The following is a 15,229-nucleotide window of genomic DNA, read 5'->3' on the forward strand; positions in this document are numbered from 1 at the left end:
TGAGTTTAAACTTACCAAAAATTGACATGGAGTGACCACGGCCTTGTATTCAACTTTTAATTTCCCCAGTTCTTTGATTACATAAAAAAAAGGATAGTTGCTCTTATAGTCTTCTTTTTAAAATGGTTATTAAGTAGTATACTAATTTTGTTAAGAAAGGTATACATTAAAGCAATCGGCCTTCATATCATGTTAATGTTCTGACATCAGGTAAAATTGTATTCCCACCATTATGATCAAACTAACATTAAGAATGCCTTTAAATGAAACTTTAAACGGCCGTTTACAAATAACATTTACCTCGGCTAGTCTAATTTAAACTTAAATGTGATACCACAGTGTAGGTTGTCGTTAGCAGTTTCATCTCTCTGGTACAAGAAAACTGAACATATCACAGCATGGCACTAAGAAAAAGTAGTGTTTGACAGATTTAAGTTAAAGCAATACTTAAAAATTACTCTCCAGAATCCCTTGATTATAAACTCTTATTTATTAAACATCTAAAATCTATAAACAACACAAAGTATTCCAAAAAAAAAAACAACAACCTTCAAGACAAAGAAAATTGGCATTTATTCAGTATTGGCTCTGTTTATGCAGCTGATCCAGATTTGAAAAGTACTGAATTTGATTAGAAAGCGGCAGACTACATCAAAAACAAAAATTTTTTTAAATTGAAATTGTTGGTATACAGATTTTAATGGCTTTTGTTACAGTAACTACCACATCATTATAACAGTAGAAATTTTAACCCATAGAGTATAAATAAAGTTGCTTTTTTAAGTCATGAGAACAAATCTTAAATTGAAAATCAAGTCTTTGATTTAAGGTCATTGTTGAGTATCAACACTACATCTAAGCACACATTACGAACCATTTCATGTTTGACAGTTAACATAACTCTCTCATCAGAGAACAGAATACTTGGAATGTTGATTAAAAGTGTATTATATTTTAAAATGGAGGGATTAAAAGTATAATTTTTTCAATAGAAAATATAATGTAAAATGGATGGAGTTACACTGACAAAAATTAATTTTTTTTCATTTTCTAAAATGTATACAAAAATGGCAGCAAAAAAAACATCAGATCTTAGAGAAGGCAAATAGTTTTTTCTTGAGATTATAAAAAAAGTACACAATATAAATTAATATCACAGAATAAGCAGAAGTACAAAGTACTCTCATAACTGATGTCAGTTTTTATCAAAATTAGTTGTAGAATTATTATTGTAGGAGGATAGTTTTTTTTTTAGTAAACAGAATGAATTGTTTAGAAAATGCCATGCACTTGGTGGCTAGTAGATTAAATAAATTTCTATTTATGCAAATATAAACAATGTATCATTAACCAATAAATACATAACATGAAAGTTAGAAAATAATCAAATAAATACAAATATTTTAGAAAAGTAGAAAGAACATAATTTATTGTTTACTCTGTGTATTCATTCAGTCTGTTTAAACAATCACACAAAAAGTTACATTAATCTGTCTACATACAAATCAATTGTAAAGTCTCTGTCTTGTACATACTTAGTTATTACTGTTTAACTTGTATTACATATTCTGCAAAATGTAGTATATTCTGGAATCTTCTATCTTAGGGATTATTGCCATCTATTTCAAGTGAATCTAAAACAACACAGATATATAAAATTACAGATAATTAAAGTAAAGTCAGTTGCATAAAACACAATGGTTGTATTAGGTATGTCAAACTGATTTTTTAAAATGGTCCGAGAGCTTCTTTGAAAGCTGCTATTTAAGAATTCAAAATTTTTCAACATCCTAAAAAGTGCCATGTTTGTAAGAGAATATATGACGCAAAAAACTCTATCTTTCGAACATAAAAAAAAATACTTTTCAATATCTCACTTATACCCGCCTAAAATTGTGAAAGCCTAAATTTGTGGAAAAAAAACCATTAGTCTATCAATGTGCAAAAAAAATTATTTTGTTGTTTTTGGTCGGAATTTGAGTCTCACAGGGTCCGCCCCAGCTTTAGGTAGCTCATTACGTGTTTTCCCAAATTTACTTGACAGATCAGTCGGGTGTGGGGGGCTGTTCTGTACATACATATACACTTATAATGATTCAGAAAGATTTAAATCAGTAAAATCCTCTCAGTGATAGTTTTCAATAAATTAGATATATTGTGTAATTTACTTTTTAATGGTACTAAGCTTATTACTATACAAACCCTTTTTATTAAAGAAAATATGAAACAAACAGCTATTTTTGGGCGACGCGGGCGAAAGCAGCATTTTTTTGGGCTGTTTGACATACCTTGTTGTATATTCTTAAATAAGGAAAAGGAATTAAGTGTATGTGACATACAAACAGAAATAATTTATTACCTGCAATCATCTGACCATTGCAATTAGATGACAAATTAGATCTTCGAAGTGAAACTTCCTCTTCTGACATTGGCCTAAGATCACGTTTGGATATTTTGACTGGAGATGATATGTTCTCATTTTGTATTACATTTTGTATTCTTGAAGTTGAAGATCTAGAAGATAAATTAAGTTGTGATGCTCTAGAAGAAGATGGTCGTGAAGAATAATCCTGCTCTGCACTACGGTTTGAGCTATCTCTGTGCCTACAATTACATATTGTAGTAACTAGTTAAATAATTTGTATAAAGCAGCTTTTAAATTCTATAATTTTAATGACTTAAATGGATTTCACAAAATATTAGATCCAGATCTATATATTATTTCTTTTATGTCTGTGTATCAAGATCAATCTAATATCTGTGTCTCTGTATGTTTGTGGAAGACTTGCATATAAAGAAAACTTGAAATTAAAATCTTTCACAGGCAAAGAAAATGACATCACATGAAACTCAGAAGAAATGATTGTATTAAGTCAGAAGAAAAGAAACTTTAGCCTATAAAGTTGAAACTCACAATAAGTACACAAAAAGAGTGGCATTAGTTGTAGATGATAGTCTAATAAAATAAGGTTCAACTGCTCATTAATTCTAGGTCTAGGTGAAGCGACTAAGTGTGAAGTCTAATATAAAAAGGGGTTAAAATTTCTGTTGAGAAAATTGATATTGGTCTGTATTATGTTTGTGTTCCTTTGTGTTTGGTTTTACATTTGTACTGTGTTCGTGTTTGCATTACGTTTGCATTTGTGGTTAGGCTTAAGTTAAGAGTTAGGTTTCCGGTTATGTGCGATTTTGGCAAACATCCATATTTGTATAAAGACATTTTATTGAAAAAGTAATATATTTTCTAAACCGGGGCAATGCTGGGTATACGCTGCTTAATAAAAACACAAGTCACAGTCCTTTACCAATAAGTTTTTCACAGATGCCAGTGCAGGGACGGCTAGTTTATGTATATATCAGCCAACCAGGCTCTGTACTGCCTTAGTGAAAAACTTACCTGTATAATAACCCTGACTGCTAGTTTATATACATAAATAAAAATAAATAAATATAAATATATATAAATAAATATGAATATATATTAATGAATTTGAATGTATATGAATATATATATAGTAATATTATAGGAATATTTATATAAATATATCTTAATATTTATAAAATATAGGCCTATATATCTTAATATTTATAAAATATATAAAAATAAATGTATATTATATATATATATATATATATATATGTGACATAGAAAGAAACAAATTAAGTATCACATAAATCACCTGTTGATGTAATTTCTGTTTGTACTACGATTCAGTTCTGCTGGATGTGAAGATGACTGATACTGATGGCTCTCCCTTGGGGTGGGTGTCTCTGAATCAACACTTTGCACAGAGCAACTGATCAAACCCACTTCTTCTGCGGCTGATTATTTTAAAAAGCCACACAATATATATATATATATATATATATATATATATATATATATATATATATATATATATATATATATATATATATATGTATGTGTATGTATGTGTATATATATGTATGTGTATATATATGTATGTGTATATATATGTATATATATGTATGTGTATATATATGTATATATATGTATGTGTATATATATATGTATGTGTGTATATATATATATATATAAGTAATGAGTTTTATTGAGTGTCCAACTCTAGAAGTTTTAGACAGGTTTTGTCGCGTAGAGTTGTTGCGTCTAGTTGAGGAGCTAGGACTAGAGGTTGATGTCTCGGATAGAGATAGAGTTCTACGAGATCATATTTGTGTTGAGTTGGTAAATACAGGTAGATTAGAGGAGGAGTGTCTAGACTCGATAGAATATTATGAGATCGGACGTATTAGGGTTGAAGAAATTGAGAGAAAGTTTCAAGTTAAGTTGTTAGAGATCGCGAGAGAAAAAGAGGATAAGTAGTTAGAGATCAGGAGGGATATATTCATGTCAGAATCTTGGAAGGAAATTGACATTAAAAGTTTAGAGAAACTGTTCGGACATGAAGTTAAACTATTAGAGATCAGGAGGGAACGGGATTTACTTAGGCTATGGGAGGAGGCGCAGCTTAGTGGGTTGTTTGACTTTCCAGAATCTGTCTCTGTTTTCTCTCAGGCTAGTGTAGTAGTTTCCGAGGATCGGTATAGAGATGAAGATAGTTTGTTGTCTGATAGAGTTGGTAGTGAGTTTTGTCAGTCTCAGACTAAGGCTGCCACTAGCTTTGGCTCAGTCCCTGAAGTCGACTCTAACCTAGCAGAATCAGCACAAACGTCAAAACGTGCTGATAGCTTACGAGTCGAGAGTTGTGTGCCGACGAGTACTGAAGGCATTCAGCAAGTTATTGGTTTGAATAAAATCACGGCGACCACTCTAATGTTGACCAGTCATGAAAAGGGGCTGTCAATATCTGACCCAGTGGATACAACCACCGCTGAAATCACGGTAACCACTCTGATGTTGGCCAGTCATGAAAAGGGGCTGTCAATATCTGACCCAGTGGATACAACCACCGCTGAAATCACGGTAACCACCGAGAGAGTGAATACCCATGAGAACAGGCTGTCCTCGTCTGAACCTGAACCAGTAACTGCATCTGATCAAGACCTTACTACTTGTGGTCTTGAAGGCGTCATGACCTTAACTGGAGGTCATGTGAATGGTGACCCACACCTTCGGTTAGACGAGTCAACGAATCTTTTGCCAGCATCAGTAACGGACGAAATCGTTACCCATTGTCTTGGAGGTGAGCCTAACACGGGCTGTCCTCCCATTATCACAGCAGTGTTTGATTTCTCCCCGACCAAGTCCAGCAACCTGGAGGCCATGACCTCACCTGGAGGTCACGTGGATGGTGTTCTACATCCCATGTTCGAGGAGACAATGAATCTATTGTCAGCGTCGGTGACGTGTGAAGTCGTTACCTCTTGTTTTGGAGTTGAGCCTAACTCAGGCTTCCCTCCCCTAACCTTGGAGGTGATTTACGGTTTTCTGACCGACCCGGTCAAGACCAACAACCCGGAGACGGTGACCTCAGCGGGTCACGCTATTCCCGCCAACCGAGGGTGTGTACATGCGAGCGCATACCCCATCGCTTTCACGGAGACGGGGCGTGTAATCGTTCCCTTTTTGTATGACTCGATGTTCAGGATTAACATCGTGTCAAAACATGGCTACATTGCAAGCAGTACTGTGAAACCACGCCTTATGGGCGAGTTGTTGTTGTTGTGGACGGACAATAACTCCGTCACTAAAATTGTGCTGCGCCGGTATAAAGTTCGGCTTAAGTTTTATGTTTACGGACTCATGATGACCCGAAAGACGGAAAACTAATTTGTGTTTCAAACCTATTAGAACTGTTCCCAAGATAGACTGTTTCATGTTTTCCCAGGATGCAAGTGTTCTAATCAAAATGAACTGTTTTCAGGCTTAAAGAATGTACCCTTATACATGTCTTGTTTGAAAAAAAAGTGTTATTGATGTTTTACATGATGATGAATTGTATTGACAGGTTTTGTTGACTGATGACGTAACTATCAGTAAAACGAAGACTGTTTTTTTCAACATTAAGATTATTTGCGACAGTGACACATGTGTTGCAGATTTGCGGTTTTATTTACTTTGATGTCTAAGTTTGATGACATTATGTTTGGGGTATCTAGTCAAACTTGATATTGTGACTAAATCATCCACGTTTCTTATCTTTTTGATGATGATGATGTTAAACTGTTTTAGTCCTATTTAGGTTTATTCTGGGACTTTTGAGGAGTTGTGAGATTGGGGTGGTGGTCTAAATGATATTCAATTAATTCCCCTTGCGGTGAATTAATTTCTCGAAGGGAGGAGGTGTTACGACCACCTGATGTTTGACCTGGGCTGACCCGTATGTTGGGGTAGCGATCTCACGCTCATCCATCAACCTGGCGGTGGTCAGAGGCTGACCAGTGCTGGCCGTGTGAACCTTTGGGCCGTGACGGCCATACCGGATTGGGTTCCACGCTGTGGGCGGCGCATACCTGGTGTCTTGGGGTCCCAGCTATTAACGTGGCCAACAGCTCGTGATTTACGGCTGGGAAAACCTTCCAGATCGCACAGGGCCGAGTGGACGGTCATGGACGGATCTGACCTAGGGTCAGCTATAATTAAAATCGTTCCCACGGTGAAGAACGGGGGACGAGTACTTTAGGAGGGTAGACAGCAGACACTCGGGACACACACACGGAGACGGACGGACACGTCTCGGATAGCTAGGTCTAGAGGAGACAGACATGGGGCGTCTCTGTGAGCTAGTGGACAGCCAAGAGATGCCTGTACTGTAGTAGACCTAGGCTAGATAGACAGTTAGGGACAAGTAGGGTAGCCGTACCAAGAACTTTAATTGTCGTAGCTAGTTGTGTGTATATTTCTGATTGTTGTACTTCGGTGGCGGGTTAACTTTAAGTGTGTAATTTGTGGCAAATAAATAGAGATTACTGAAGTTGGCTTTTATCTATATATATAATTCTCTTCTTCGAGCCGTTAGAAAACAAGCTGCAAACGCGCTCCCTACCTCCCCACCCCTACATGGTTTTAGTGAGCTGTGTTCACTCTAAATGTTTACAAGCAGAGCCAACGATTTTAAAAGTAGGGGGGGGAGGGGGGAAGGAAGGGGGGGGGGTTATGGTCCTTAACGAGCTACTTAGTGTTTTAAAGAAATATTTTCAGTGTCAGCGTTGGTACTGTCGAATTCTCAAATTATGAATTACTGAAAATTAGAAACAACTAAATAGCGGCGTATGTTATGCCGCGGGCCGGCTCGTTTATTTTTATTTTTCTTCTTCTTGTTTACGATTCCCTGACTAGTTCGAAAGGATTAGAAAAGAGGGAGTCGTAACAATATATATGTATGTGTATATATATATATATGTATGTATATATATATATATATATATATATATATATATATATATATATATATATATATATATGTATGTGTATATATATATGTATGTGTATATATATATATATGTATGTGTGTATATATATATATATGTATGTGTATATATATATATATATGTATGTGTATATATATATATGTATGTGTATATATATGTATGTGTATATATATATGTATGTGTATATATATATGTATGTGTATATATATATGTATGTGTATATATATATGTATGTGTATATATATATGTATGTGTATTTATATATGTATGTGTATTTATATATGTATGTGTATATATGTATGTGTATATACATATGTATAGGTACTTGTATATATATATGTATAGGTATGTGTATATATATATATATATATAGGTATGTGTATATATATATGTATAGGTATATATATATGTATGTGTATGTATATATATATGTATGTGTATGTATATATATATATGTATGTGTATGTATATATATATGTATGTGTATGTATATATATATGTATGTGTATGTATATATATATGTATGTGTATGTATATATATATGTATGTATATATATGTATGTGTATGTATATATATATATATATATATATATATATATATATATATATATATATATATATATATATATATATATATATATATGAAACTGGGAAGTTGTTGTGGATATTCCTGGGGATGTGTCTGCGGAAAAAAATATTTCAAATTCGCAGGGGTGGCGCCCCGACAGGGCACAATTTGTTTTTGCTCTATGTATGGTATATAAAAATAAAAGTCGATTTTGGTTTGACATTATTCACCCGATAGCCATGAGACTTTTGGGAGTTCATTAGAACACTCTAGGGAAGGGTTCTGTAAACAATTTTTTTTTAAATTTTGCAAGGGCGGCGCCTCGGGAGGGTTCGATTTTTCTCTACATGTGGTATATAAAAATAATAAAAGTGATTGCATCAGTGACACTGTTCACACGATCGCTATGAAACTTTGGGAAGATGTTGAGAATATTGCTGGGGAGGTGTCTGTGCAAAAATAATTTTAATTTCAAGGGCGGCGATTTTTCACTATATACGGTAAATAAAAATTAACGTCGATTGCAGTTTCACAGCATTAATCCGATCGCCCGCCATCAAACTTTGGGGAGTTGATTAGAACACTACCTGGAAGGGTTCTGCAAAAAAATTTTTTTTTTAATTTTGCAAGGGCGGAGCAAGGGCGGAGCCACGGGAGGGTGCGATTTTTCACTATATACGGTATATAAAAAATAAAAGTCGATTGCAGTTTTAGCCCATCATCCTATCGCCATCAAATTTTGGTGAGTTCACTAGAACACTGTTGGGAAGGGTTTTTGTAAAAAAAAAAATCATTTTTAATTTTGCAAGGGCGGCGCCACGGGAGGGTGCGATTTTTCTCTATGTACTGTATATAAAAAGAAAAGTCAGACTTGGTTCGACATCTATCATCTGAGTATCATAATACTTTGGGGAGTTGATGAGAATACTCCCGAGAAGGTTTCTGTGAACAAAATAATGAAAATATGATATGGGTGGCGCCTGTGAGGGTGCAATTTTCGTCAATACACAATTTGGCACCAAGAGTTCAAGAGCTGCTATGTTAGCACGTGGCATCTGTTAATCGTTCGCCTTGCACAGTGGGTAAGGGGTACTATTGAAGTCAGCGTTAAAACTTCAACAGGCGCAACCATCGGTCCCCCATAGATTGCACGACCGGAAGCGCCCCGGGCTCCCCTGCGAACACTATGGCGCCTACGTTAATTAAAAAAAAGGCTATACACTAAAGATACGATGGACAAGAAGACTCATTGACTATATCGAACTAGGCGCTTCCCCTGGCGCCCCTGCAGGGATCAATTTGGCGCCCTGGGATCTCCTGTGAGCGCAATTGCACCTACGTTCGTTCTAAACAGTGCGGTAGACAATGGATAAGATGGGCCGTTACAGTCGCTCGATAAATTGAATCAGACGTGTCAGCCGGCGCCCTGGTAGGGTGCGATCTGGCTGCAAACAAAAAATTTAGTTTCGGACTCCAAAGGCTCATGAGGGCTGCTGAGGGTCCTGTAAAAGGTTTTTTTTAATAATCAGGAAAATTAACCAAGTGTACATTTTTAACACTGGGTTGTTTCCTTTTCTCCGTAAAAAGTCGAAACAATTCCAAAGCCTACTGTTCTCAAAATAATGAAACTATTTCCATAAAAAATTAAGTTTAGAAGGGCAAATCAAATAAAAAATAAAAGTAATACTTCTAAAAATAACTTTGTTACGCAAGGAAATCCTTCTGTACAGTTTCATCACTTTGCGAATGATGCAATTAGCATCTATTTTTAAACGATCCAATCATAAATTGAGATCGAGCTTCTAATAATACATCATTAGTAACGCTAACAAATTGCATCAGCCACACTGATGTTTATAACACGTCAAATTTTCTTTTTTTCTATGTGTTAAAAATCCTGTTGATTTGTGTCACTTAAGCGATCGACGCAATCTGCATCATTGTTTCCGGATGCTATTTGGCGCTCTAGGTTATTCTGTGAGCACTGTGGCACCTATGTTAGTTGTAGCCAGGGGCCATACGCGACGCCTCTGCGTTAGTGTAATCAGCGGCTCCCGAGAGCGCCCCTTTACACATGGGCGATCATCGAAGTGTGTTCTACTTTATTATTTTGGTGAGTGATTAACATAAGGTTTTCTTGCGGTAGTGTTGGTAGTGTAGGTAAACCCTTGTCCCTATATTTATGATCCAAGCGAAGGCATTGTTTACATTTAAATAACTCACTTTTAGAAAACAAGGTTACGCGTCCTAGAACATAGGATTGGTAACCCATGGATGAAACCCTTCTTATTTATTCCGTCGGACTTACTTATATTCCCGCAGCAACACGCGGGGACGGGTACGCTAGTATATATATATATATATATATATATATATATATATATATATATATATATATATTTATTTATTTATTTATTTATTATTTTTTTTAATTTTTTTATTTATATTTTAAGCTTACAATTGCATCCATTAATATCTACTTAATTAAAATAAAATTAATTTTCTAGAAATTGAAATTTCTTTAGAAAAATTTAGAGAAGAAAGAATGTTTTTAGAGAAAGTACTGTTAAACATCCCAATTCTGACACAGATTTCAACAAAAATCTGAAGCATAAATTCTTATAAAATCTATATCTACTAGTACTAAGTACCAGTATGTTTCTGAGATCTTAGAACTTAAGTGCATCAATGGAGGGGAATTAAAAAATTGTGGAGATAATGTTCTGCAGAAAAAGAAAGTGGTTATATAAGGTCTGAGATTTCATAAAATGAAAATTTGAAGCCTAATTTAATTTAGCAGTTTTAATTCATGCTAGCCATATCAGATGGAAAAATAACACAAATTTAGGTTTTAACATTTATCTGGTATAAGATGCTGTTAGTTCAGTAATGTGTTTTTCTGAAGACAGTAAAAGAGGCAGAGCAATTAAAAATCATGGGAGATGTATGCTGGATTTATTTTACACATAAAAATGTGACCAATTTCACATGTCATGTTATTCACACTGCTGTCCACAAACTGAAAACAACTATTTTGTGCTAAGAGTTTCATGTCATCCAAAGGTACCAGAAAACAGCAGTGAAATTTTACTTTTCTTCAAATGGGAGACTTAAGTAATACATTCATGTGTGCAGAAAATGAGCATAACTTGATGATTGTTTTTAAAGAGCATTTTATAGTTTGAATGACCCATTTAAAAACTGTAGAAATATGAACCAATCCTATATTCTTAGATGTGTGACCCTGTTTTCTAAAACTTTAAATGTAAACAATGCCTGCGCTTGGATCATAAATATCAGGACAAGGGTTTACCTACACTTCCACATGAAAACCTTGAGAGTACGTTAATCACTCAAAGTGATTGTGAGGTAGAACACACTTTGGCGACAACCCATTTGTCAGGGACGTGGAGGGGCGCTCTCTGGAACCCTAGATTACACTAAACCAGGGGTCTCCAAACTTTTCAGTCCGAGGGCCGCATTAAATATTAAATTTCAGTTCGGGGGCCAGTTTCTTCCAGGCATGTCGTGATTTTTCTGAGAAAATTTCTCAGCCATCACAAATAAATGTTTATTCCGTGGACAAAAAGATCTCCGCGGGCCGGATAAGAGGACCTCGCGGGCCGCATCCGGCCCGCGGGCCGTAGTTTGGAGACCCCTGCACTAAACTAATGTAGGCGCCATAGTGCTCACAATATAACCTAGAGTGCTAAACAATGATGCAGATTGCATAAACAGGATTTTTCTTTAACACGTTGAAAAAAAAATTATAAACATTAGTGTGACTGATGCAATTTGTTAGCGTTACTAATTTTGTATTATTAGATTCTCGATCTCAGTTTCTGATTGGATCATCTAAAAATAGACGCTTATTGAAATATTTTCATTTTTTCGAGAACTGTAGGCTTTGCAATTGTTTGGATTTTTTTATGGACAAAAGGAAAAAAAATGTATCTGACTATTCAAATTTTTTTTCTTACAGGGCCCTTAGCGGCCCATGTGAGACTTTAGGAACCGAAACTGAAATTTTTGTTTGCAGCCAAATCGCATCTTTACAGGGCGCCGGCGGACACGCCTGATTCAATTTAGTGAGCGACTCTGAGGCCCCATCTTATCCATTGTCCACCGCACTGTTTAGATCTAACTTAGGTGCCATTGCACTCACAGGAAAGCCCAGGGTGCCAAATCGAACCCTGCAGAGGTGCCAAGGGACACGCCTAGTTCGATATAGTCAATGATTTTTGTATGACCTTTTTTTAAACGAACGTAAGGGCCATAGTGCTCCCAGGGCGCTTCGGGTCGTGCAATATACTGGCGCTTGTTGAAGTTTTAATGCTGTATATAGTAGTACACCTTACCCGCCATGCAGGACGCACGATTAATGGATGCAAAGTGCTAACACAGCCGCTCTGGAACTCTGGGGGCTATTGACAAAAATCACACCCTCGCGGGCGGCGCCAAATTTTTATTATTTTCTTCACAGAAACCTTCTCAGGAGTATTCTCATCAACTCCCCAAAATTTTATGGCATTCGGATGAACGGTGTCGAACCTCATCCAACTTTTATTTATTTTATTAACCATATATAAAGAAAAATTGCACCCTCCCGGGGCGCCACCCGTACAAAATTAAAAAATATTTTTTACAGAAACCCTCCCTGTAGGGTACTAATTATCTCCCCAAAGTTTCATGGTTTTTTGCAGAAACTTCCCAAGGAGTATTCTCAACAACTTACCAAAGTTTCATGAAAGGTGTAGTAAGGCATAAAAGACAGACATGCAGACATACAGAAACACATATACACACACATACATTGCTTTATATATATATATATATATATATATATATATATATATATATATATATATATATATATATATATATATATATATATATATATATATATATATATATATATATATATATATATGGATGGATGGATGGATGGATGGATGGATGGATGGATGGATGGATGGATGGATGGATGGATGGATGGATGGATGGATAGATAGATAGATAGATAGATAGATAGATAGATAGATAGATAGATAGATAGATAGATAGATAGATAGATAGATAGATAGATAGATAGATAGATAGATGGATGGATAGATAGATTAACCATTTTGATAGCCAAGCCACATTGTTATTTATACTTCAGGAATAGCTGTAGGTAGTTATTAAAATAGTCGGTATGGTATTTTTTCTTCCACAAACAAGACAAAGTAAAAAACCAGGCTTTGCAGGTGTATGTTTCGTTTAAAAAACGGCAACATTTAAGATTACTTTTCCCTATTTTTAATAATATTTAACTGAAAATATCAGTGGAAAATTTGGACTAATTAATTTGTGTTCTGAAAAAAATTAAATTTCTGAATCTTGAGCAACATTTAATTATTTTTAATCTTAATCTAGCACAAGTGTCCAATTGAAAAGAAATACACATATAAGATTTTCTGCTTGACCTGTGCCATAGGCCAAGCGTAGTTGTCCAATTTAAAATAAATGTATGTATTCCATTGTCTGTTTCACCTGTGAACTGTAATGTAGGCCAAGCAGTGCCGGCGCCAGATTATATAGCGCCCTAGGCAAAACTTATTAAAATGCCCCCCCCCCCCCTTCCCCCTGCAAATTCTTTCGGGCCCCCATATATATATATATATATATATATATATATATATATATATATATATATATATATATATATATATATATATATATATATATATATATATATAATTAGACTGTCTCACTAAATTTTTAAATCAAACTATGTAACCTTTTTCATTGCAAAGTATACCCACCATAAGACAACAAACCACACAGAGATAGGCTGAAACTCATTTCTCGTCTGAAATAATCTGGTTTAAAATAACTCATTTATGCCAGCCAAAAATTATGAATATTGTCATGGAAGTGGTTTAAGGTTTGCTTATTTTAAATACTACAATTTATTCTCTACGCAACAGTATGTGTTAGTTACTGTAGAACAATCACTGCTGCAGTCTATTTTTTTTGTTTTCACAAAACCACTTGTCTTTTCAAGGTGCAGAAAAATATTTTTGTGTCTGATTTTGTTCCCCCTCCCCTAAATGGCCTGCGTCGTCTCACCCCCATTCCCCCCCCCCCCCCCCATATTGCGGGGTGTGGTGTTATAGTAATTCCGCCCCTGTAAGTGTTAAGGAAGCAACATTTGGTACACAATCTTACAAATTTTGGTTGTTCTATGTAGAGGACATCTAATCTTAACACCTGCTTAGGAATTGAGGCTCGTTGAAAAGTTCATCAGCATCAATAACTTTATTAGCATGATGCATTAATGAAGTTTCTAATTGATTGCAGTCGTAAGTAAATCCGCAGGTGTCTTTTTATTGATATTGGATACATCATAAAGATAGCCAAATAGAATATTATGTTGTCCTAATTGTTGGAACCTCTCTTTCAAAGACTGTAAGCCCATATCCAAGTTAGTATAGAAGATTTCTACTTTGAAATTCTGTTTAGGATCTTGAAGTACCAACAAATAATTTAGTTTGGTAGATAATATAAAAAGCTCATTACTGAATTATATAGTCTAAATGAAGAATATAGATGGCTGCATCAATTGTGTGACACCAAAATATAAAGGCAAAGTGATTAGTAAAAAGCGCCCCTACATGTCCATTTTAGGGGAGGGGGGGCGCATTTTCACCAACGCGAATACCATATATTGAATTATATTGGCCTAATTTGAAGAGGGTGCACAAAAATTTATAGTTCGCCCTGGGCGCCGAAATAGATCGCTACATCTTTGTATATTAGCCTGTCTATAGTTTATATAATATAATCAGTTATTAAATATAAGGTACTTTTAATAATGGCGATCACACATTTTTGCCCCCACCTTTGGATAGCGCCTTAGGCGACCACCTAGTTCGCCTTATAGGTAGCGCCAGCCCTAAGGCCAAGCGTAGTTGTCCAATTGAAAATAAATGTGTGTATTCCATTGTCTGTTTGACCTGCACTGTACGCCAAGAGAAATGCTAGATTTAAATACCAATGTGTGGAATGTGCATATGGGCGGTAACTCATGGGATGGGTATGCTAGTATATTCATGTATGAAAATATGTCTGTGTGAAACTTTTGGAAGTTATTGAGAATGCTCCAAGGGAATGGTACTTCAATAAAAAATAATTTTCAAGAGGTGACTCCCCAGGAAGTAGAGTGCATTTTGAGCCCAGAGTTCCCAAAGTACCATCTTATCACCTGGAATCTGTTGACTGGGCGTCGTATACAGGGGACAGGGTACTACTTCATTCAACTGTCAA

At 35.3% G+C, this 15,229-nt stretch overlaps 1 protein-coding gene across 2 annotated transcripts in view; it reads right to left on the reverse strand.

Annotated features, from left to right (window-relative positions):
• Positions 1 to 560: 560 nt before the first annotated feature.
• LOC131950367 (kinesin-like protein KIF27) overlaps positions 561 to 15,229 on the reverse strand; it is a 66,346-nt gene continuing 51,677 nt past the window's right edge. For both annotated transcript variants that reach the window (XM_059312469.1, XM_059312468.1), the window contains 3 exons: positions 3,681 to 3,822; positions 2,360 to 2,604; positions 561 to 1,634 (listed from right to left, as the gene is read on the reverse strand). In XM_059312469.1, the coding sequence (XP_059168452.1) occupies positions 1,603 to 1,634; positions 2,360 to 2,604; positions 3,681 to 3,822 (419 nt within the window). In that variant the 3' untranslated portion in view covers positions 561 to 1,602. The remainder of the gene's footprint in view (positions 1,635 to 2,359; positions 2,605 to 3,680; positions 3,823 to 15,229) is intronic.

The sequence above is a fragment of the Physella acuta genome, unplaced genomic scaffold, assembly GCF_028476545.2.
Source record: "Physella acuta isolate Inbredline_101_S28 unplaced genomic scaffold, ASM2847654v3 ptg000757l, whole genome shotgun sequence".
Taxonomy (NCBI): Eukaryota; Metazoa; Mollusca; class Gastropoda; family Physidae; genus Physella; species Physella acuta.